The 23,630-nt window shown below is 38.9% G+C and overlaps 2 protein-coding genes across 3 annotated transcripts in view; one reads left to right on the forward strand and one right to left on the reverse strand.

Moving 5' to 3' along the window:
- Positions 1-23,630, forward strand: part of Txndc12 (thioredoxin domain containing 12) — a 117,182-nt gene that overhangs the window by 65,035 nt on the left and 28,517 nt on the right. The window lies entirely within an intron of this gene.
- Btf3l4 (basic transcription factor 3 like 4) lies at positions 3,003-20,593 on the reverse strand. The gene is made up of 6 exons (XM_029561271.1): positions 20,518-20,593; positions 20,087-20,153; positions 14,873-14,986; positions 6,900-7,101; positions 5,618-5,677; positions 3,003-3,445 (listed from the first exon to the last, which is right to left on the reverse strand). The coding sequence occupies exons 2-6, from the start codon at positions 20,138-20,140 to the stop codon at positions 3,399-3,401; spliced, it is 477 nt and encodes a 158-aa protein (XP_029417131.1). The 5' UTR covers positions 20,141-20,153; positions 20,518-20,593; the 3' UTR covers positions 3,003-3,398.

Below are 23,630 nucleotides of genomic sequence, written 5' to 3' on the forward strand. Positions count from 1 at the left end.
TAAAAAAATAAGAATTAGATGTGAAAAACATTACCATTGAAATCTACCTGATGACTTTATATCCATGCTCAGATGCCAAGGAGCTCAGAAAGTAACCAACTATCACTAGTAAACAATCAGATATATAGAGATTAGAAACACATGTGCAAACATCTTAATGTCAATTGCATTGAAAATGAATTTTTCTATATGAAACTGTATATTTTAATAATGAAATGGAGATCTTTTTAAAAGGTTAAATCATCATTTAACTTTATGTCTTATAGGGTTTATACTGAGTACAATATTGTATAACTGTAACAATTCAACTGTAAACCTAAAAATTTATAGCCAATTCTGAAAAGATGCATCTTAGCTCAGAAAATTGCTATTGAATATGTCAATGCTGTTGTAATGAAATGCTTCTTCTAAGTATGTGGTTATTAAATAAATAATTAACAAAAAAAACCCCAAAAACAAAAAACAAAGAAACCAAACATCCCATATGGAGACTTTCCATGATAACACGGTGGGCCTCTTAAAGTGAATTTAATGGAATCCTAATAGCACTAGCTACTTAACAATAAATTAAGGTGGTTAATGATTCTTAAACTGCTATCTGATAGGAAATAAATAAATTTAGGGGTCCAATCATTTATTCTGGGTTGGAGCTTTCAAAAAAACCCAAAACCCCCAAACCCAAAAAGATGACAAAAATGAAGGCCATGCCTCAGTCTTCTGCAGTTTGTCCTCTTTCCCTTATTTTCTTTTTCTTGAATTTTCCCAAAAATTTGACCAATTTCTCTAGCTTTGATAACATTAAGCAACTGCTTCTACATATCTATATGTATATATTTATGTAACTATTTAATTCATATTTATGCCAAGAACTCAATTTGCTAAAGCTTCACCCATACTTTTACCTTTATCAATAACTGTCTATCCACCCTGACAACAGAAATATTTCTTTGTTGAAAGTTTCAATATATTTTTTCCAGAAAAGGAGAAGATATAGAAGTAAAACAAAAAGAATATTGGGTATACACAAGAAAGGCCAGAACTAAGAGTTGCTGTCAATAGAGTAAAAGCAGATACTGAGCAGAGTGCCTCCGAATGAGAAGTCAGAATGGTCAAAATGGAAAGGGGGGAGGAAGTGTGTACATGAAATTTACTGCTAAAAATGAAGACATCCCTGAAAAGATGAAAAAATTCTCTTTCAGAGGGTTTCCAAAGTGTGACTCACAGAACTGCAAAAGCAGAAGTTTGTATGTAGAAATAATCTCATTAAACTGAAGATGAAATTTAGAGTATTTAGGTGATGTGTACAAGGCCACATAATGCAGGATCTGGACCAGAACACAACTCTCTAGATGGTTTCCTTCCATGATACCGCCTATGTCTGCTTCACAGTGTGTGCCACTGGGCAGTTAGAGCAACAAAATTCTAGACTAAGTAGACCAGGTAGAGATACTGACCTAACAATGGATGAGATTATTTTAAACAATGACCATAGTAGGATTCATTTGGGGATGGAGTGGAGGAGAAACAGAATTAAAAGGAAACCGTAGACAATAACAGAAGCACAAGAGGAAATAATCTCGTACTGTTTGTACAAGATTACAAAGTAATTTTGTACTGTTATTTTATTACTGTTATTTTAACTCCATATAGTATATAAAACATAACAGGAAAAAAACCCAACAAATTTATAAAATAAATTGGAAATGTTTAGATGAAAAAAACACAAAAAGCTTTGCCTTCATGTCTATAGATCTCTCAATATGCTGTTGGTCTTGCACTTATAGATACCAGGGAAAGAGATCTAGCTTGAAACAAAAGTTGGCATGCTACGAAGTTAAGCTGCAGTTAGTTTGGTGATGGGCCAGGAGAGAATAGATTCCTTAAATCTTTTTTTTTTTTTGCCGTTTTTGAGAGAGGGTCTCCCTGTAGCCCTAGCTGGCCTGGAACTCACTATGTAGACCAGGCTGGCCTTGAACTCAGAGAGGTCCGCCTGCCTCTGCCTCCCAGTGCTGGGACGAAAGGCGTGTGCTACCATGCCTGGCTAGATTCCTTAAATCTTACCCTAAACTATCGGCTATAATAAATGTTGATATGCAGAAATGCAAGCTTTTATCAAACAGCAAGAGGAAAACTTAAGTAAATGAATACAACTTACCTCCAAATCCTCTTAAAGGAGGTTAAAAAAATTACTGTGTTTTATCATTGCCCCCCCCCCCAGCATTATTCCAAGCATGCAGGAGGATGTTGTAAGCAGCTACAGTCAACAATAAGATCTACCCAGAGGTAGGATCAAGGCTGCTAGGAAAATGACTAAAGAAATTCTCCTAGGGCCAGCAGCATTTCATAGAATGCCCATTTATGCTAGGGTTGAGTCATGGCCTACATTATTTCCATTCAAAAGGACATTCCCAATTTCAGCCTTGCTGAAAAAGAGGCACTCTTGCATCTGCTACTGAGAATAGCTAGGATACCAGGTAAGGCTGACATAAAATTATTTAGCAAGCAGATGCTAGCTATTCCAGTTTGAAATCTACCAAACTGTAAAAGTGAAGGGAAATAAAATGTTCAATATGGAGTTGTTCCTCAAGATGAGGAATTAAAAGCTTACAAAAAGAGGGATTAGGCACTCACTTAACTCTATATGGAAAACCTCTCAAGCTAGGCAGACAATAAGCGTATTACCAAAGGTGACCAGCCCATTTGAAGACCAAAAGAGAGGAGAAAAAAGTACTAGAAAGACAACTAATTAAAGGGAAATTTCTGGGTCTGATTAGGTAAGTGAATCTAAGGCAACCACACCAAAGGTACCTGACCTGTTACTCTGGCCTGAATCTGGTGACTAAATATCTCAAGACACTTTCAACCCAGAGCATGAAAAATATTATAGTTAACCAAGCAAATTAAAACCAAACCTCCAATGGCAGGAATCTCTTCAGATCTGAAATGAAAGATACTCACTTCTCATTAAATCTGTGTGTTAACCAGAAAAAAAAAAAGTAACAAATGCAAAGACTTGTTTTATTTCTACTGAGGGAAGGAAGAGGATAAATATAAGTGTTAGCCAATTTGCTTGCCACTGTATACACACATACCCACACGCATACATATACATACATACACCAAAATCCCTCCCATCTCAAAGAATCAAAAAACCAAAAACCACCCTCAAACTGCACCAATACTTTGAATAATTTGACCAAAAGAATAGATCCTGGGAAGAAGTGCAAAATGCAAAATCAAATGACCGAGAAATGCTGAACAAACAGCATTATTAATATACAAAATATTTATATTACTGAACTAGTAACAGGTGATGTTCTTTGTGTCTGTAAAACTTTGGAACAACATAGCTGATTGTTAAATCTAGTCCATGCCAGCTTCCAAAAAACCAGAGGATTTTAGTTAGCTTCATTCTTCGATGCTTCATCAAAATTTTCTACGAGATCTGAGAATGAGGAAAGAAAGAAAAAAAAGATAATGAGTCAAAAGAATCTCCAATAAAAACAAAATTGTTAAATTAGAATTAGTAAAACAAACAAACAAAAAAACAACAAACAGGGAGGCTGAAGAGATGGTTTAGGGATTAAGAGCACTTACTGCTCTTCCAGAGGACTCAGGTTCTTAGCACCCACATTAGGTGGCTCATAACTGCCTATGATTCTAGTTTCAGGAGATCCAATGCCCTCTGGCCTCCATAAGCACCAGCACTCACATGGTGCACATAAACTCACACAGGCACACACATATACACATAAATAAAGATAAATCTTAAAAAACAAAAAAACAGAACAGGCAGAAGTAAACTGGTGGTACCTCACTAATAATGATTCATTTTATCTGCATTTTGAAAAATAGTAATCTTGGGCTGGAGACATGGTTATTAGCACTTGCTGCTCTTGCAGAGGACCTGGGTTCAGTTCTCAACAACATAGTGGCTCACAAACATCTATAACTCCAGTTCCTGGGGATCCAATGCCCTTGTCTGGCCTCTGCAGGCACTGCACACATATGGTGCACTTACATACTAGCAAAACTCGCATACACATAAAATAAATCTTTAAAAAATGGAGTAATCTTGCTGGGTGTGGTAGTTCACATCTTTAATCCCAGCATTCTGGAGGCAGAAGCAGGCAGATCTCTGTGAGATCAAGGCCAGCCTGGTCTACATATTGAGTTTCAGGTCAGCTGGGGCTACAAGGAGATCCTGCCTCAAAAAAGCCAAACAAATGGACTTTTTCAATCTATGCAAAAAATACTGAGGCAAATAACATTTTTATGTCAATTATAAAGGCCAGCAAAAAAATTTTTTTTTCATTTTTTTTTAAAGATAGCCTCTGCTGGCCTGGAACTCATTATGTAGACTAGACTAGTCTCAATCTCACAGAGGTCTGCCTGCTTCTCCTCCTGGTGCTGGAACTCTCCCCCTGAATGCTGGGATTAAAGGTGCACACAACCATGCCTCACTCAGTGATTTCAGTTTAATACATGCAGGCGACAGAGCTTTGTGTGATATTCTCTGATTCTAAGTTCTGTTCCTACTCATTAGATCCTAGTCTTGTCAGGATCTCAGTCTAGACAACCCTGGGTTCCCTGGTCCTTGTGATCTGTCTAAAGGACTTAAACAAGACACACGGTGTAGCTTAGAAGATAGAGTTTATTATATAAAGAAGTAGAATACACTCTCAAGGGGTAAGTGTGGACAATAGCTTAAGGGTCCCATTGTCCCAGACTACTACTATTTTTGAAGTCTCCAAAACAAGCAGCTTTCTCTGAGGGACTCTGTTTTGTTCAGGTGACTGATAGGCCTGGTTTGGTTTGACTCTGATAAAAGGCAATGGTATGCCTTTGTTCTTTGCCAGATAGCTTCCTGCTGTACAGTAATCTTTTATAAAGTTTAGGGTTCCTGAAACCAGATTTGATAGTTATCATGACCCTCTGGGCAGGGACATGACTCAGGTGCTATTATTCTGACCAGTCCAGCAGTTCCAGTCCTTGGTTTTATAAAGGCTCATGACTATGAGGGAAGGGTTCATCTCATTGTCTTCTAAGCTGCTAATATTGAACTAGCAATTTAATACTACCCATAGCATTGTAAATCAATTTAAATTCAGTCAACAAAATCCTGAAAGTCACCTATGCAATGACTGAAAGATAAATCTTTTTTCTTAATTTTAAAAATTATATTTAAGGACTGGAGAGATGGCTTAGGAGTTAAGACCACGCGCTACTCTTGAAGGGGACCCGGGTTTGAATTCCAGTACCTACACGGTAGCTAATAACTCTCTGTAACTCCAGTTCCAGGGGATCTGATACCCTCTTCTGACATCCGAGGACATTGTGTAACATGGGTGCACTAACATACATGCAGGCAATACAATCATACACTTAAAATAAAAATAACTTAAAGAAATTATATTTAATTAATTAATTAATTAATTAATTTTGTGGGTGTGCATGCATGCAGAGGTCAGAAGACAACTTGTGAAAACTGGTTCTCTCCTTCCACCACGTGGGTCCCAGTGATCAAACTCAGCTTGTCAGGTATGGCAAATGCCTTTGCTTGCTGAGTCATCTCACTGCCTGAAATAAAATTGTAAGACTGAAAAATGTCACTAACCTGGAACATCGTCATCCTCTTCATCAATGTCTTCTGGTTTTGGTGCTTTGCTATCCAACACTACAAAACATTTATTTTACTATTAGTCATTGAGAATAAAACTTTTTTTTTCTTTTTTTTTGAGACAGGGTCTCCCTGTAAACCCAGGTGGCCTGGGGCTGTGTAGACCAGGCCGATCTCAAACCCACAGAGATCTGCCTGCCTCTGCCTCCCGAGTGCTGAGAAGAAAACCTTTTATAGAACACCTATAATGGTTATCCCCTCTTTCTTGTTTAAATCTCATATTGCTGCTAAATACTGAACATTTAAAATTCACTTCTTTTATTTTGTGTAAGTAATATTAAAACAACAAAAGCTTAACTTGATATATGCTGGTAATTCCAATATGCAGTAAAGGTAAAAGTTATATGCAAAATGAAATAATTTGGACAAACATGAATAATAATATCATGGTCATATTTATTCTTCAAATAAAAATATTCAAGACTTTGTTTTCTGTTTCATTTGATGTAAGTACCAGTATAAGTATCTAGCTGTGTAGGTATGAGCACTGAAACATGAGGGAGGCTCTTTGATGTTTAGGGACAAGATATACATGAAATCAAGACCACCTTGGAAATTCAAAATTTATGATGCACACACCTATAGTGCAATTGACAATACTATATATGAATATTCTATATGCCACATTTTATTAATTAGAAGCAAACTCCAAACTTTATAAATCATATAAGTGACGTTATAGAAAATAAAACCACACTGAAGCAAATCCTCTCAATTTAAGACAGGACTTTCTTTTCTGAGACAGGGTCTCTGCCCAGGTTGGCCTCAATCTCTCTCTATAGCCTTGATCCTTCTGCTGGGATTACAGGTGTGTGCCATAATACCCTGTGCTGGAGATTAAACCCAGGGCCTTGTCCCCACTAGGCAAGCACTGAGTACTCTTATCAGCTCCAGATGGAGTATTTTTTAAATTATTAGGTTCCTTAATTAAAGTAGGGAAGGGGTTAAGAGAGATGGCTCAGAGATTAAGAGCACTGGCTGCTCCTGAAGAAGACCTGGGTTCAAATCCCAGCACCTACATGGCAGCTAACAACCGTACATAACTCTGGTTCCAGGGGATCAAACAACCTTTTCTGTCCTCCACGGTCACTGCATGACATGGGTACACTTACATACATGCAGGCATAACACTCATACACATTAAATAAATAAATTTAAAAAAATTTTTTTTTAAATTAAAGTAGGAAAGATAAAGAGGCATTAAAATTGAAACGCCTACCTTGTCGTGGGAACTGTTCAGCTAACTTTCTAAGGCTTGTTAAGCTGTCAGCACCAAGCTGACTTAATATTCCAGGAAGCATTTCTGTGATTGGTTTGGCTTCTGCATGACCAGTAATTGCAAAGGTGTTAGCGGAAAGGGAAGCTTGGACCTTGGGATTGTTGAAATGAATAACTGTTCCATCATCTTTAATCATGTTTACCTGTATAAAAATACAGAAAACAGAAGACAACTAAAAGAGTATCTTTTTAAAAAGCCATTTTACCAATTATGGCTTTTTACTTAGTAGCTAAGCAATCCCAGTAATAATCAGCTAAGTTGGAGAAAGACCTTAGTAATAGAGAACAGTGGAGCTGGACAGCACAAATTACTAGGATGGTTCAGAAACAGTCACTTAGGTTCTAATGAGAAGAAGTTAATGACCCACTTTTTTTTTTGTCTTTTTGAGACAGGGTCTCCCTGTAGCCCCAGCTGTCCTGGAACTCACTATGTAGACCAGGCTGGCCTCGAACTCACAAAGATCTGCCTGCCTCTGCCTCCCAAGTGCTGGGATTAAAGGTATGTGCCAACCACACCTGACATGACCCACTTAAAAAAAAAATTATATTATTTTTATTTTATGTGTCTGAGTGTATTGCCTGCATGTAGGTGAGTGCACCCGTGTTGTGCAATGCCGTGGAGGTCAGAAGAGGGCTTTGGATTCCCCTAGAACTGGAGTTAAGGACAGCTCATAGTCACCATGTGGGTGCTGGCAATCGAACCTAGGTCCTCTGCAAGAGCACTCAGTGTTCTTAACCGCTGAGCCATCTCTCCAGTCCCAACCCACTTTTTAAAAAATCGGATTATCAATCAAGAACCAGCTTCTTAATGAAATTGATTACATATTATTTCATTCAATTTATGCTATAAAACAAAATCAGTATAATTACTACTTAGTAGGACAGCATCTTACTTAGAGGACAGACAGATTGGAAGGTGGAACAACTAAAATGACCACTGAAAATCCACAGACACAGAAACTTAGTAAATGAGTCGTTTCACTCCTCTGAATGCTTAGTAAATTTACTAAGCAAAATTTCAACCTATTTTTATCATGTTTTCTTTATGGAGATTTTTGTCCATTCTTTTAACAAATTTATTATGAAGACTGTAAATGTGGCAGGGGGCAGGGGGGAGGCATGCACAGGTGGAGGTCAGAGGACAACTTTGTGGGATTGGTTCTCTCCTTCCACCTTTACATGGGTCTCCAGAACCAAACTCAGGTTATGAGGCATATGCAACAGGTGCTTTTACCCACTGAGCCATCTTGCCAGACCTTAACTATTTTTAAACATTGTACACAGGGATCTTGTTATGTTGTATTCAAGCACTAGTCTAGCTTGAGCCTTCCACGTAGTTGGGGCTAAGGTGTTGCTATATCACTCTTTTACTTTGCATGCTCTGGGGTTTGCACTTAGGATTTGGTGCATGCTAGGGTCCACCGCTGTGCTATGCCCATCCTCAGCCATTTTTTAACTTTTTGAGACAGAGTCTCACTAAGTTGCTCAGGCTGGCCTTGAACTAGTGATCCTCCTGCCTCAATCTTCCAAGTAGCTGGGATTACTGGCCTGCACCAATAGGTCTGACAAGTATCTTTAATTCTTAAATATACTTTCTCAACTGTCTTCATTAATTTCTATAAACATCAAGGCTCTCCCATCTATTTATCTACTTGAACATGTTTTGTTAATGACTGGAAAAGCTTTTAAAATCATCCTATCATTATATCTCTAGCTTTTACCATATGAACTAATTGTTTCAGGTTTGATTTGTTCCATTGGCCTTGGGACTAACTAATAGAAGGGTGAACACATGCTATTTAAATTATTTTTGTTTCTCATGTACTTTCTCTTTGCATTTTTTGTTTTGCTTTGATAGGGTTTAATTTTTATTAGTTAAATGTATAGACAAATGTCACCATGCAGCTGATTATGCTGGTGATAACCTGCTTATTATATAAAATGGTTGCATTAACACATGACTATTTTAGAGGTGTTTCATGATTCATCCAAAAACTGCCCTCACCCCATTATGCAGATGTGGAGTGCTCTCTGTGGTCAGTGGCAAGTGGGCTTCTCCTCCTCAGAGGGGATCACCACCACTGACTACACAGGAAAAGAGGAAGGAAGAAAAAGGCTTCTAAAATTTCAGGCAGACCTAAAACAGAGAAAATATAGACAAATGCCTGGAAAATTACAAATAACCCCACAACTAATATCCTTTTGTGTGTGTATATGAAAAATCATTAATTCTGTACCCTGCCTTTTCTCAGTACTGCAGTGGACTGTATTTAAGGTTCTTTTGTACATACACAGTAAGCACTCAATCCTACTTCTGTAAACAAATGGCATCATGATAATTTATATTAACTTTAGAAGATAAATTACATAATTCTAAAGATGACTATAGTTGTAGTAGAAAAGTCAAATGGGAGGCCTGAGAAGGTGACAATGGTTATAAAACAGGAAGCTGCTCTGGATTACTCTAGAATCACATAATTTTAGTATGGGAAAAGAATAAGAGTGACAGGACTGCATAAATCACATGGTTCAATAAGGATTTCTACAAACACTTCCAGGCATGAGCCACAAATACTGGAACTTGAAACATTCTAGACTAATAGACATTAAAGTCAAAATAGATTTGAAATCCATGTTGTTTAAAACAATTCAGACTGTATCTGAACATAAAGGTCTGCTTCTTTAAAACCTTATGCTACTGGAATAAATACAGAAGACAGTGCTCTTGGTTAAGCAATACATCCAATGACAGATACCTGGTTAAGTGCGAGGTGAGTAGTGGAGTTCAACTTGGGTTTCTCAACTTGCTATTTGGTTTCCTTCCTATGAGGTCATTCTCATGCTTAAAATGTTTATTTGATTAGAAAAATTTAATTCCACAGAATTGAAATCAGGTATTTGTCTCAAAATAGAAGTCAAACAGGCCAGGAGTGGTGGCCCACGTCTTTAATCTGAGCATTTGCAAGGCAGACGCATGCAGATCTCTATGAAATCAAGGCCAGCCTAGTCTCCATATTGAACCCAGGCTGGCTGGGGCTACAGGAAGACCTTGTCTCAAAAACAAAAAAGCCAAATGGAAAAGAAAAATATCACAGATATGTGGAAAGGCCAACATGGGACAAAAACCATGACTTCATATGTTTTCCTTCTGTTCAGACTTCTCTCCCAGGGGCAGAATGTTAAGTCACACTACATCATCCTGATATGTCTTTCTAGTATGAAGTGGTTGTGTCACATCTGAGTGTGACAAGATGAATGCCATTTCAGAATGTGAGATAAATTTACTCTCAGTTGTTTTAAATAAGGTGGTATAAAGGATGCAGCTGCAGAAATAGAGCGGTCCGGAAGAGTGGAGAGCTAATCTTAGAACATGGAGAAGGAAATACCAGAAATTGTAAAAAGATTTCATTTCTATTGGACTTTCCTTCCATCCTACGAAGCGAATTACATAGTTATGTAAGGGTCCTACTCGTAAGCTGTAAGAAACTATCAAAGGATGTGGGGGAATAAAGCCTCTAAAAGAAAGAAAGAAACAATCAAAGGATGCAATATTGGGCTAAGCAAGGTCAGTTCCCCTGCTTTTTTAGGCAAACAAAAGAACTTGTTAAATTCACAAGGCAAACTGTATGCATGTCATATAGAGACATCTGCCTGTGATTTTATGCTGTTTGGTTTAAGACACACAATGTATATATAGATTAAGATCAAGAAGCCCTTATCTGTTGAGTCATCTTGATAGCCTCAAATTTGTAATTAATGGATTTCTCTTATCCTAAGACACATAGCTCTATTTTCCAATCATAGTGTTTCTGAAAACCATTACATTTTCATGAATACATTTAATGCTACAGAGCTTTTTTCCCCTCACAAAAAGCTGTTTTTTTTTGTTTGTTTGGTTGGTTTTTTTTGGTCTTTTTTGAGACAGGGTCTCCCTGTAGCTCCAGCTGTCCTGGAACTCACTATGTAGACCAGGCTGACCTTGAACTCAACAGAGATCTGCCTGCCTCTGCCTCCAGAGTGCTGGGACTACAGGCATGCACCAGCACACCTGGCTAAGAAGCTGTTTTTAACCTGAAAGTATATGAGCAAGTCATTATATATACATAGTATACTACATGCTCCTAAACAAAAATATTTTAAATCTGCAGCATGTTACATAAGCACCGAGATATCTTGGTTTTGAAAAGATCAATTTCAGAAAAAGAAAGAAAAAAGTAAAACTTTCTCATCTATGGTTGGTTCAAATATCTGAAAACTTTACAGCTACTGCTCTGTGTTGTTACTTTATGCGTATTTTCCCTGTGCATCTAGTCTGTAGGGATTGGAAGATAATGTGCTGAAAGTGGAGAGGAGGCTGATTCACACCACCAATTTTCCATGTAACATTCTGGAATTAATGAAATTGCAGTGGTAACATCAACAAAAAGAATTAACAACATAGTTTAATAAATGCTACAATCAAAGTGTATACAGAGCTGGGAGCATGGTTCAGTGAGAGAAAGCATGGTTAATATACATGAAGCTGAGTTTGATTCCTACCCCCCCCACATACACACATACTCACACACTCATTAGAGGGAGAGAACATAGCCTTTCTTTGAGTGCTACCAGAAAGACTTCTGAAAGAAATTACTTCTGTATAAAGATCTGAAAAGATGAAAAGCAGCAATGTCCTTAAAAATACAAATGGAAATTTATCTATAATGTCATCAATATTGAATTCTAAACAGTAGATGCTCAAAAGACACAAGACATACATATTTTTTTTTGGGGGGGAGGGCAACGGTAAGGTAGTATGGAAGAGACAAGAGAGGAAAAGGCCAAAAATAAGAAGGTACAACTGAACAGATCAAAAGCAAGCTAGCCTAACGGATAGTATATTTTTTATTTCAAACCCATATTCCCAGCACTTATTAGCTATGACATCTCGGGTTGGTAAAACTCTATAAGCACTAGTTCTTTCATCTGTAACTCAGAGGAATGTTATGAAGTTAAAATAGTACATATTTATCCGTCTAGCTGTCTAACAAGTTTCCCTACAAGATAATTTGCAAATGATAAATGCTAAGAATATTTTTTATACCACTATCTAGTACGTTCTTGGCAAAATGCTTAGTACACAGTAGATACGCAGTATAAGTGTTAACTATTATTATTTTTTGGGGGGGATCTTTTTGAGACAGGGTCTCCCTGTAGCCCCAGCTGTCCTGGAACTCACTATGTGGACCAGGTTGGCCTTGAACTCACAGAGATCCGCCTGCCTCTGCCTCCGAAGTGCTGGGATTAAAGGCGTGCGCCACCACGCCTGGCAGTGTTAACTATTATTAAGCTTTTTAGTTGACAATTTCAGTTACAACAGAAGCATGACCTCAGTACCATTATAAGTTTGATAGTAGTCTGAATAGACCAGGGATTACTGACAAGGGCTGAGAATGAATCAGTGATAGAATGCTTGTCTAGCTATGAGTTTTATTTCCAACATCTACAAAGAAAGTTACTGACTGGTTCCTTATTTCATTGTGAAAGTCATAAAAAATCTTAAATCTTAAGAGCCATAGGAGCTGGAAAGATGGCTAAGTACTTAAGAGCTCAAGCATGAGGACCATAGTTCAAATCCTCAGAATCAGCCTAAGAAGCTAGGAGTGACCACACTGGTGCTGTAACCCTGAGGGGGGACCAGAAGGACTGCTGGGGCTCCATGGCCACTAGCCTAGCTCCAGGTTCAGAAGATGTCTCAACTGAATAAGGCTGAGACTGATAGAACAGGACCCTTGGCATTCTCCTCTGGCTTCTGTGAGAACATACACAGGTGTGTGCACCTAACACACAGACACACACATATACCAACATACACCACACACACACACACACACACAGACACACACACAAAGAGCCATAAATCAGGTGTTTTGGTGAGTGGTATAACCTATAATCCTAGCACTGTGGAGGTTAAGACAGGACAAATAGCTATAAAGCCTTCTAAATCTGAACAAAAACAAGTATTTAGAAATAGATGCTCTTAGAGATACTACAAAGTTAAATCTACACTGCAAAGCCAGGTGTGGTGGTACACACTTGTGATCCCAGCACTCAGGAGGCTGAGGCAGGAGGATTACTGAAAGCCTGTGGCCAGCCTGGGTTATATAATGGGAGAGTCTGTCTAGAAAAAACAAAACACAAAAAAATCTACGCTATAAGGGAAGTACGTTTTCTACCTCTCTAAACAAATTATTTCTCAGCCAAAGATGATTTTTTTTTTCTTCAAAAAACCATTTGACAGTATCTAGAGGTTATTTTCTGTTGTGGCGGTGGTTGTTTTTCAGACAGGGCCTTGCTATATTATATAATCCAGGCTGGCCTGAACTTGTACTGGGGATGCAGACTCCCAAGTGCTGGGATTACAGGAGTGTACCAGCACATCCAACCCAGGAACATTTTTGATTGCCCCAACTGGGTGTGTGTGTGGATGTAACTAACATCTAGTGGACAGAGGCCGGGGAGGCTGCTAAGCATCCTATGAAGCACAAGAAAGTTGCCACAATAAGAATTATCTGCTTCAAAATGCCAATAGGCTGAGGTTGGGCATATAGCCAGAGTGGGAAAGTAGTCAAAGACAAAGTGTGTAAACATTTTCAGTTACGTTAGGCTGAGTATTATTAGAGTTCGTATCTGTATGTCTGTTGCTGCAACTTACTGCTTTTTACCTTATTTATTTTTGGCAGGTAGTAGATTAAACTCAAGGTCTCATGCAAGTTAGACAAGTACTTTAACACTGAATACATGCCCAAAGAGAAGTTCGAAGGAACTTAAGCGTCTGTTTGTTTTGAGACAGGGTTTCCCTGTAGCTCCAGTTGACCCGTACCTCATATCAATCAGACTGGTCTCAATCTCAGAGAGATCTGCCTGCCTCTGTCTCTGGAGTACTGAAATTAAAGGTGCATTCTACCATGCCCAGCTAGAAATGAATAATTTTTTAAGGGCAGCTAGGGCTACAGGGAAACCCTGTTTCAAAAAAAAAAAAAAAAAAAGTGTTAATAAATCCAATTAGCTGAGTGTACACCTATAATCTCAGTCAGTACTCTGGAGGCTTAGGCAGGAAGATCACAAGTTTGAGGCCTACTCAGACTATACAGTGAGACAATACCTTAATAAATAAAATAAAAAAGAAAGGAGAGAGACTCTCGTCATTTTATTATTATTTTGGTCTTTTGGATATATCTATTATTTTATAAGTGTATTGCCTACATGCATGTAAGTGCACCCATGTCGTGCGATGCCCATGGAGGTCAGAAGGTGCCCAATCCCCTGGAACTGGAGTTACAGACAGTTGTTAGCTGCCATGTTGGTGCTAGGAATTGAAACCAGGTCCCCCTTCAAGAGCAGCCAGTGCTTATAACTGCTGAGTCATCTCTCCAGCCCTATCTATATAAAGCTATTGCTAGAGGTTTTTGGGTGCTAGAGGCTTTGTGGTATAGGAAGGTTAAGTTTGGGTTAAAAAAGTCTCATTTGAAAAAATATTGGGGTTTGTTTCTACATCATTAGAAAAAACTAACTTGTTGGGCATGGTAACACATGCCCTGTCTTAAATATGAACACTAAGAAGGTAAGATCACAAGTTGGAGGCCAGCCTGGGATATACAGTGTCTCACAGAAATGAAAAAAATCTTATTCTACATTAAAATTCAAGAGCAGTTTCATAACTCTGTCATATATGTAAATACTTTAAGTCTGAAAAGTATGAAGAAAATGCCTAACTGCCTATTAAAAATCACTTGATTTCATCCAAGAAGCAAGTTCAGTAGCTACAATCCTTCAAAGACATTTGCGTGACAATACCCATAGTTTAATGTGGAAAGTCTAGAGAACTGTGCTCACACTATTGCTCTGTAATTTAGGTTTTCAAAGCGCTCCTACCTCTTCAATACCAGCTATATTATTCACAGCCAGTTTTTTTAGAGAACTCTGAAGCTTTTTGTCATCAGCTGTAGCTGTTCTATGTACCACCTTCTTCTTTCTTCGAGCTGTGCCCTGAAAAGTAATCAGACAGAGGTGTTGACATGCCTGGCAACTGGTCTTCCTACCCACAACAATCTAAAATACACATTAAAACTAATCAGTAGTGATTAATAAAACCACAGAGTTGTGACTGTCAGTCAGCAATTTTCTGAAGGTCACTTGTAGCTAGTTCTTATTCTCTAGTACCTTAAGCTTTTATCATTTCAAAGCATTATGTTTTAAAATACTGTTCGATAACAGAATATAATTTATAAACACAGCTTAGTGTACTTTTTAACAAGTTTCAAGGACCATAAAAAAGGAATGCTTTCACAGAATTCTTGACAACCCCTTCTAGTAAAGTCTAAGGATGGTCCAAAACCTTAGGAAATACAGTAAGAATTAAATCCCTACTATGTAAGTGATCTAGAGTTTGAGAATCTAGGAATGAAAAAGACCAAGATTTTACTTTAAGTTCTTATATTACAGTAAAAGGGAAATGTCAACGAAATATATAAACAAATTAGATAATTTCAAACAGGATTAAAGGCTATGAAAAACAAAAACATGGTAATTAAGAGTGACTAGGTGAGGACTAGTGTAGACCACAACTAGGGAAGCGTGATCCATGATCCAGGCAGAACAAACAAGGCTGAACTTGTCCTTTCTAGACAGAGAAAGCAGGCCAGTGTAGCTAGAGCAGAGTGAAAGAGGAATAGAAAAATAAAATCAGAAAGATACACAAGGGCAGATCATATAGCTTAGAATTTCATAGGCAGGTGCTTGACTTTATTCCAATGCAATAGGAAACTATTAAACAGTGACTTCATCTGACCTATTTACTCCTAAGGTTGGTGTGTGGGAAACTGACTAGGAGGCTATAATGAGACCAGTTAGGGGGCTTGTGTGTAAGTATCGTGGGAGATGAGAGTTGTGGTAGCATAGATGGTGATGGGCCAGACTGTCACAAGAGACGACGTGACTTCCGATGGAACAGATGTGGGATGTAAGGACGATGCTTAGGACTTTGCCCTGGGCAAACAGGTTGAAAACTAGACTATTTACTAAGACAGAAAAATTCATTTCTATATTGATAATTCAAAATACATTTTTCCACTGAAAACCATTTAAGATTAAGGATTAAGTTTCTGGGCCAATTTAAAAAAAAACGTAACCGAAATGCTACCAAAAGCCTAAATTCTGAAGGTTTTAAATCAGAAACCAGGAGTGATAGGAAGTGATTTCAGTCTCTGGGGCACTCCTGCATTAGTCTTTGCCTTGCAGAAAAAAGGCTAAGGGCTTCAGTCTCAGCAATTTCAGTGGCAGAAGAGAGCTCTGACCACAAAGGTTAGGATGACATTTAGTTGCTGAAGTATCACTATTTTAACAGATTTTCATTTATTTGTGAAGCTTTCCTAATTTAGGAATAGTTGCTTACTGCATATTTCCTATTTGTTTGATTTGAGACAAGGTCTTACTATATATATCATAGTGAAGCAATCCTGCCTCCACTCCCGAGTAAGGGGTTACAGGCACATGCTACCGCACAGAGCTACTTGCTATAGATACCTATCGTAACGATCCTCAGGTACTTCAACTTGTCTAGTCCTGTGTAGTAGCTTATGCATACTTGTATTCCCACCACTCAGGAAGACAGAAGCAGGAAGATGATCTACAAATTTGAAACCAGTCTGGTTTACATATCAAATTCCAGGGCAGCCTGGACTTCACAGTAAGATTCTGTCTCAAAAACAAAAAACAAACAAAAAATCAAACATGTCTACAGTCCACCAATCTTCCTTTATCTCCTAATTTTATAGTTGGTGGTAACACCATAGACCTACTTTCTAAAATCAAAGTCTGGAAAACATCCTAGATTCTTTTCTCTGCCCTTTACCCCTCCACCCCCTCCCATATCCCATGAATTGACTATGTCAATTTCAACCCTTAAATTTGTCTCATGTAGTACAGGAACAGCCTCTTGACTATTCTCTATGCTAAACTTCCATTTCACTTCCTTCTTAAAATCCTTCAATAGTTATCCACTGTGTACATATAAAACCCCAAGCTCCTTAGAATGGCACATAAAACTACGGAGACCAAAATACCTGGTCCTCTCATTGCCTGCCATTCTCTATCTGTTATATAAACTAGGTGTATCAAACTAAAGCCAGCCATTATTAAACTCAGCATCCTATGTGCCTCTGCATGGGTGCAACTGACAACCCCAGTTTTATCCTACTTCTTCCTAACCCTTTCACCTGTTGGTCTAATAATGAATTCTTTTTATTTAAAATTGGATATTTTATTTATTTCAATATTTTATTTATTATTTTATGTGTACAAGTGTATTGCCTGCATGTAAGTGAGTGCACCCGTGTCATGCAATGCTGCAAAGGTCAGAAGAGGGCTTCGGATTCCCCTGGAACTGGAGTTAAGGATGGTTCATAGCCCCCCTGTGGGTGCTGGGAATCGAACCCAGGTCCTTTGCAAGAGCAGTCACTTTTTTAGATTTTCTATTATTTTTATGTGTATGCATGTATTGCCTCCATGTATGTTAAGTGGACCCGTGTCATGCAATGCCAGTGGAGGACAGAAGAAACCATCAAATTCCCTGGAAATGGAGTTACAGACAGTTGTTAGCTGCCATGTGGGTGCTGGGATTCGAACCTTGGTGTTCTGTAAGAACAGCCAGTGTTCTTAACCGCTGAGCCATCTCTCCAGCCCCATAATGATAAATTCTTATTCATTCTTTAAATCCCAGCTTGCCTCTTCTAAGCAAAACACCTTGTTCTTCATTATAACACTTACCATTCTCCATTGTAATTGTGAGCATGACTCAACTTTCAAGTTGAGCCATGTTGAAAGCAGGAAATCCTATTTACTATGCCTGACACATAGTAATTACTCTGAAACAGTAGATAAATTAATGAATGTACCAATCGCTGAATTAAAACTATGTAATTGTGGGCTGGAGACCTTAGTAGGTCAAGTGCTTAGTGTGCAAGGATCTGAGTTTGGATCCTCAGAACCCATGTAAAAATGGGGATGGCAGGCAGCATATGCCCGTAATCCTAGCACAGGAAAGTAGAGACAGAAGGATTCTGCAGGCTCGCTGGCCAGCTAGTCTAGCTGAATCAGCAAGCTCCATGTTCGGAGGGAAACCATCTATAAAAACAAGGTGGATGGGGCTGGAGAGATGGCTCAGCAGTTAAGAACACTGGCTGCTCTTGCGGAAGACATGGTTCAGTTCCCAGTACCTAAATGGAGGCTAACAACCACTTGTAACTCCAGTTCCAGGGGATCTGACACCCCTGGATCTGACAACCCTTCTTTGGACCTCTGTGGGCACTGCACGACACGGGTCCACTTACATACATGCAGGCAATACACAAAAAAATAAGTTGGGGCCAATGAGATGGTTCAGTGGTCCATGTGGGCAGCATTTGCTGCCAAGCCTGACAACCTTAGTTCCAGTCCCCAGATCCCACATGGTAAAAGGAGAGAACCGACTCCTGCAAGTTGTCCTCTGACTTCCACAGGTGTCCCATGCATATATAAAGACATAAATACACACGCACACAAATAAATAGCAAAAAATAGTAATAATAAGAGGTAGTAAGCAATAGGGAAAGATAATCTGACTTTTGGCCTTTACACACACTTAAGTTTGTATATACCTGCACATGCATGCATACTCCACACATATACACATAATAAAGAAATAATAAAAAATGTAATTGTGGTCTGGAGCATTAGGCCCTTCTACATATATCCTACTGTATTAAATGTTAAATCTCTAGTTTGTGCACTGGTATACTGTATCATACTTGGTGCTACAATGTGCCGACTGTGGCCTTCAGTGTGTTAATATAACTCCAGAGTCATACAACTCTTAGCACTATCAGAGGAAAAGTACTAGTCACTTCTCTTACCCTTCTGTCCACCCTTAGGAGCTGTGGTTATCCTCAGTGTACATGATGTTGGGACCTGTCACACAGTGTCCTACCTGCTTTTTCTTCATATAAAAGGAGGTTCTGTTCTCTTTTTTAAACATTGTATAGGGTAAAGATGAGGGTAAAATATTCTTCTTGATCCTAAGACCCCAACTGAAGGGAAATCCAAGGGTTTTTGGTGCTCAGAACTAGCACTTCCTTTGGCTTTAAAGTGAATGGAACATGAAAGCTTATGTTCATGTTCAACATGAAAGAACAAGTAGGAATTTGGTAGATGAATCTGGTAATCAACAAAATGCACAATCACTTCAAACATCTCCAGTTAAAACACTTGTCCCAGTTTAACCACTTGTATACAGCCAGGTGTGGTGCAAGCCTTTAATCCCAGTCCTCGGGAGGCAGAGACATGCAGATCTCTGTGAGGCCAGCTTGGTCTACACAGTGAGTTCCAGGCCAGCTGGGGCTACAGGAAGATCCTGTCTCAAACCTCCTACCCCAAAACAACAACAAAAAACCCCATTTATACACCTAAGTCCATGGTAGTAACATTTAATCAAGATAAGATAATCCTAGTATCTATCATTCCCTACAGGTAAATCTAACAATAGCTATTATTTAAGCATGAGCCCTGTGTCAGGCACCACCTAGGTGTTTTATAAACAATCTAATTTTTAGAAGCACCTTTAGGATTATTTATATTTATTACAAGCATGAAGACCAGAGTTGGGATCCCCAGGACCCACATAACCACTGTGTGGGGGGGGTTGGCCCATCTGCAATTCTAGCATCTGGAAGGCGGAGACAGGGGACCTGGGAAACAAGCTAAGATCCACCTGGATATATAAGGGGCATCAACAGGCATACACACACATGTATACTTGTGTGCCAACACACATTTGAACCCACATACACACACACACACACACACACACACACACACACACAAAGAGAAAAGGAAAAAAATGTTAGAATTCAAACAAGGGTGTCTATTTCCATTGCCATCAGAGAGGAAAGTCTACTTAACCTGTTTTAGATCTAGACAAATTATTTTCAAAATGGAATGTGGTTTCATCTTGATTACTGAAAAGATTTTTGACTCAATGACCATAAATTCAAAGTAGCAGTATTATCTGGCAAGCATACATTCTCCTATCAGTTTTTCTTATACCACACTCACCTTGCCCCCTATCCGGACCTGAGCTTGAAGTTTGGCTAACTTTTCTTGATTCATGCTGTTGGTAAATCTAAGGGGGGGAAAAAAATTTGTTAAAGTCACTCTTTACCAAAATTAAAAAGCCTGTATTTAAAACAGTACCTTTTGCTTCACTGAGCTTATAGTATTCATTAACATGATCATACCAATATTGTCTATATTCTTAATAAATTTAAAAAGCCTTTTCTATCTTCCTAAACCAGGTATTAAAAAATGAAATACCACAGGGAGTCAGATATACAAACAAAAAATGAATGGGATTCAAAGCTATCTAAAGATTCCTCTGTGAAACACCATTCAGTTCTTTGGCATTCAGAAAAACCTAACCAATTACAAAATCTCTGTAGGCAAACCAGCTTCATCTCCTAAAGATTTCCACAGTAAAGAACTGTTACCAAATGTTATCAGCAAAACCTTCAAGTAGATCATTTTCTCCAGATCACATTCCGTATTTCTTATAACCCATGATGACAAAAAGAAAAAAAGCCTAGGCAAAGAAGAAACTGAACAATCAGCTGTCTAGTTGTCATAATACAAGGAAGTCACATCCTCTATTCAAGGTCAGATGATGTGTTAATAATGAGAAACAGTACCAGATTTTCAGACATTCACTGCTCCTGCAGCACTCAGGAATCCACTCCAGACCTTGCACTGATATACTATGTCACACTTTGCAAGATATTCCTGCATACAGGGTAAAATGCTTCACTGCACAACTTGACAAAAATGAATCTTGGCTACATTAACACCAAGTTAGCAGAGGGAGAGATTTAAAAAAAAAAAAAAAAAAACTTTTTACAGCAAATTTAGATTTCTGGAGAGTCTAAGGACATTATAAAATCATGAATTCTAGTCTGGTCAATGATATTCCTGCTAACAACATTTCACACTTTATAAACAGATAAAAGCCAATTTAAAAGTCTTGTCTGACTTGTACAGCTTAACAGATCATTACTGAGGTGTGAGGAACAGAGTAAGAGAACAGGCCATTACTAACCCTTTTTTTGGATAATTCTTAACTCCTGCAACTGCATCATTCAGATTAAAGATACTGTTTTCTACATTTGAAAGAATAAAAGAGAATCAAAGCTTTTGTAATTGCTAACCATTCTGCACCAACACTAAACTTAGGCACTGACCTGTACATATTGCTGCTTAAAGGTTAAATCCATTTCCTAAATAAAAATTAGAGCCTATGACCTCTCACTTTGTTCAACACTTGTTCTAGCTTGTATCTCGATTGCTGTGACAAAACACTCTGATCAATACCAACTTTGGGAGGAAAGGGTTTATTTTGTCTTACATTTCCTGTGTCACAGTTCATCAGGGAGCCCAAGGTAGGAACTCAGGGCAGGAACCTGGAGTCAGGAGCTAGAGCACAAGCCATGGAGGAACGCTGTTTACTGGTTGCTCCCCTGGTCCCTGTTCAACCTGCTTTCTCATACAACATAGGCCCACCTTCCCAGGGGTGGTACTACTCAGTGGGCTGGGCCTCCCACATCACTCAATAATCAAGAAATGCCCCATAGACATGGCCACAGGCCAGTCCAATGGAGGCAATTCACCAGCTGAGGTTCCCTCTACCCAGGTGTGTCAAGTTGACAACTAAAGCTATCCAGCACAGAGACAAAATGGGCTTGAGATTAAAAACTCTTTCAATGTATAAAGCACAGATGTATACACAGGCCATACAGATTTATGGCACATCTGTAACTTTAAAGCTTCATGGGAGGGGCCAATGAGATGTCTCAGCGAGTTCACCAATTGAAGTTACCTCAATCCAGGTGTGTCAAGTTAAAGCTATCCAGCACAATATTATATCATAATGGTCAATCAGCTAAATATAACACTCATATAGAGGCGTTATGTGTAAAATCCAAAATCATAAGCCTTATATGTGCACCAATCTTAGCTATGCCATAGACTTTAATTTGATGTAAATTTCAATTTTGATATTCAAATACCCACAGGAAAGGACTAAGGTTCATTTTCCTCAAAGGACTATGGCCATGAAGGTATAGTGAACTAACAAAGGACTTAAGGAATTTCTTGCAAAAAGGAGTCAAAATATTTAAACACAGGAAAACCCTTTGGGACAATTCTGCATTTTGAAGTAACAATCCCCAAGAAGAGATGGAGGTTGGAAAGACAAGACAGAGTTCAGACGTATATGAAACAAAAACAAGAACAAAATTAACTTTTATCATTGTATAGATGAACAGATTCCATTCCAGGTGGTTAGTTAGGATAACAGAATTAAGAAATCTTATTCCTAAGGAGTACCTGAAAAAAAAAAAAAGCTTAGAGTGATTGGGACTTCAAGGCAGCAGGGAGGAATAAATGTGGTCTTTTGTCAGTAAGTTGGGTATGTGGAATTCAAGGAGGAGACTCAGTCTATGAGATGCCAAGCTGAGAACCTGGAGTAGACCTCAAAGGATCACCTGGTTCACCCTATTAATCAATTGATCTTTATTGTACCTGTCATTTTTGCTTTATGTGTGAGGTCATTTCAAATACTAGTAGCAGCAGAACATAAATTATAAACAAAACAGTTCACATCCTTCCCAGTTTAGCAGAAAATGAGGGCCCAGAAAGAAGTTCCTTCCTACGCCCCAAAGGGAGAAGTAACTTCCTAGGGCCACATGATCATTGAGTTGAGTATCTAAGAATCTTTTTTTGCACGTTCCTCAAGGACTCAAGAGTATGAGATTAATCAATATTTATTGAGTACCCAAGTTCCAAACATTGTGGTAGGCACTTTCACATACATCATGTTCACAAAAAATAAAAATAATTTGAACTTTCAGACCTGACATTTCATGTGAGGTTTCTTTAATAGCACAGGCTGTGGAGTCAGAAAGCCCAAGGTTCTACCACTTAGGGCTTCGGAAAGGTATTTTCCTTCCTTGAACTTGTGTTTCTCCTGCATTGTTTTGAGATTTAGTTAAAGCTTGGATTATCAAGCACCAAGGTACGGCTGACAGAGATACTCAATAGTTGGTAACTATTGTTACCACTCCGGAGAGGTCAGCTGAAGGTACAGTTTATGAACTTGGGAACGGAAGTTGAAACCGCCATTCACAAGCTGTGTAACAGTGCCTGGCGATCAATTATCAAGCAGTCTGATGCGGTTATAAGGATGGGCTGTCAAAAACAAGGCAGACTTGTAAACAAATACTGTCATTTCAAGAAGAGCACTGCAACCTAGTTCCGCCCCCCGGGGGGGGGTGCTACCTCAATTTCCCCATCAGTAAACTGGGAGGCAAATGAGGTTAACAGATAATCTGTACAAAGCTCAAAGCTTCTGAACTTGTGAATAAAGCGGAGTGACGGGACCGGGGGGCGCCGGAGCCCGGCCCTCTCCTCCTGGCAGCCGCGGTGCTGGGGACCTTCCCTCAGGTGCGGACCCCCAGCTGCGCCGCCCGTAACCAACGGGCCAAGCCGGCCGCCTCCGCCCCCGCTCGCCGCGCCAAGGCGGAAGTAGCAGCCAGGGCGGACGGTGGGTGTC

Source organism: Nannospalax galili, unplaced genomic scaffold (assembly GCF_000622305.1).
Source record: "Nannospalax galili isolate Female #2095 unplaced genomic scaffold, S.galili_v1.0 scaffold713, whole genome shotgun sequence".
Classification (NCBI taxonomy): Eukaryota; Metazoa; Chordata; class Mammalia; order Rodentia; family Spalacidae; genus Nannospalax; species Nannospalax galili.

Coding starts and splice junctions, on each gene's coding strand:
- Btf3l4 (XM_029561271.1), bottom strand. CDS start 20,140: ATGAATCAAGAAAAGTTAGCCAAACTTCAAGCTCAGGTCCGGATAGGG. Junction 14,987..20,086: donor AGGTCCGGATAGGGGGCAAG/GTGAGTGTGGTA, acceptor ATTACTTTTCAG/GGCACAGCTCGAAGAAAGAA. Junction 7,102..14,872: donor ATATAGCTGGTATTGAAGAG/GTAGGAGCGCTT, acceptor ATTTTTATACAG/GTAAACATGATTAAAGATGA.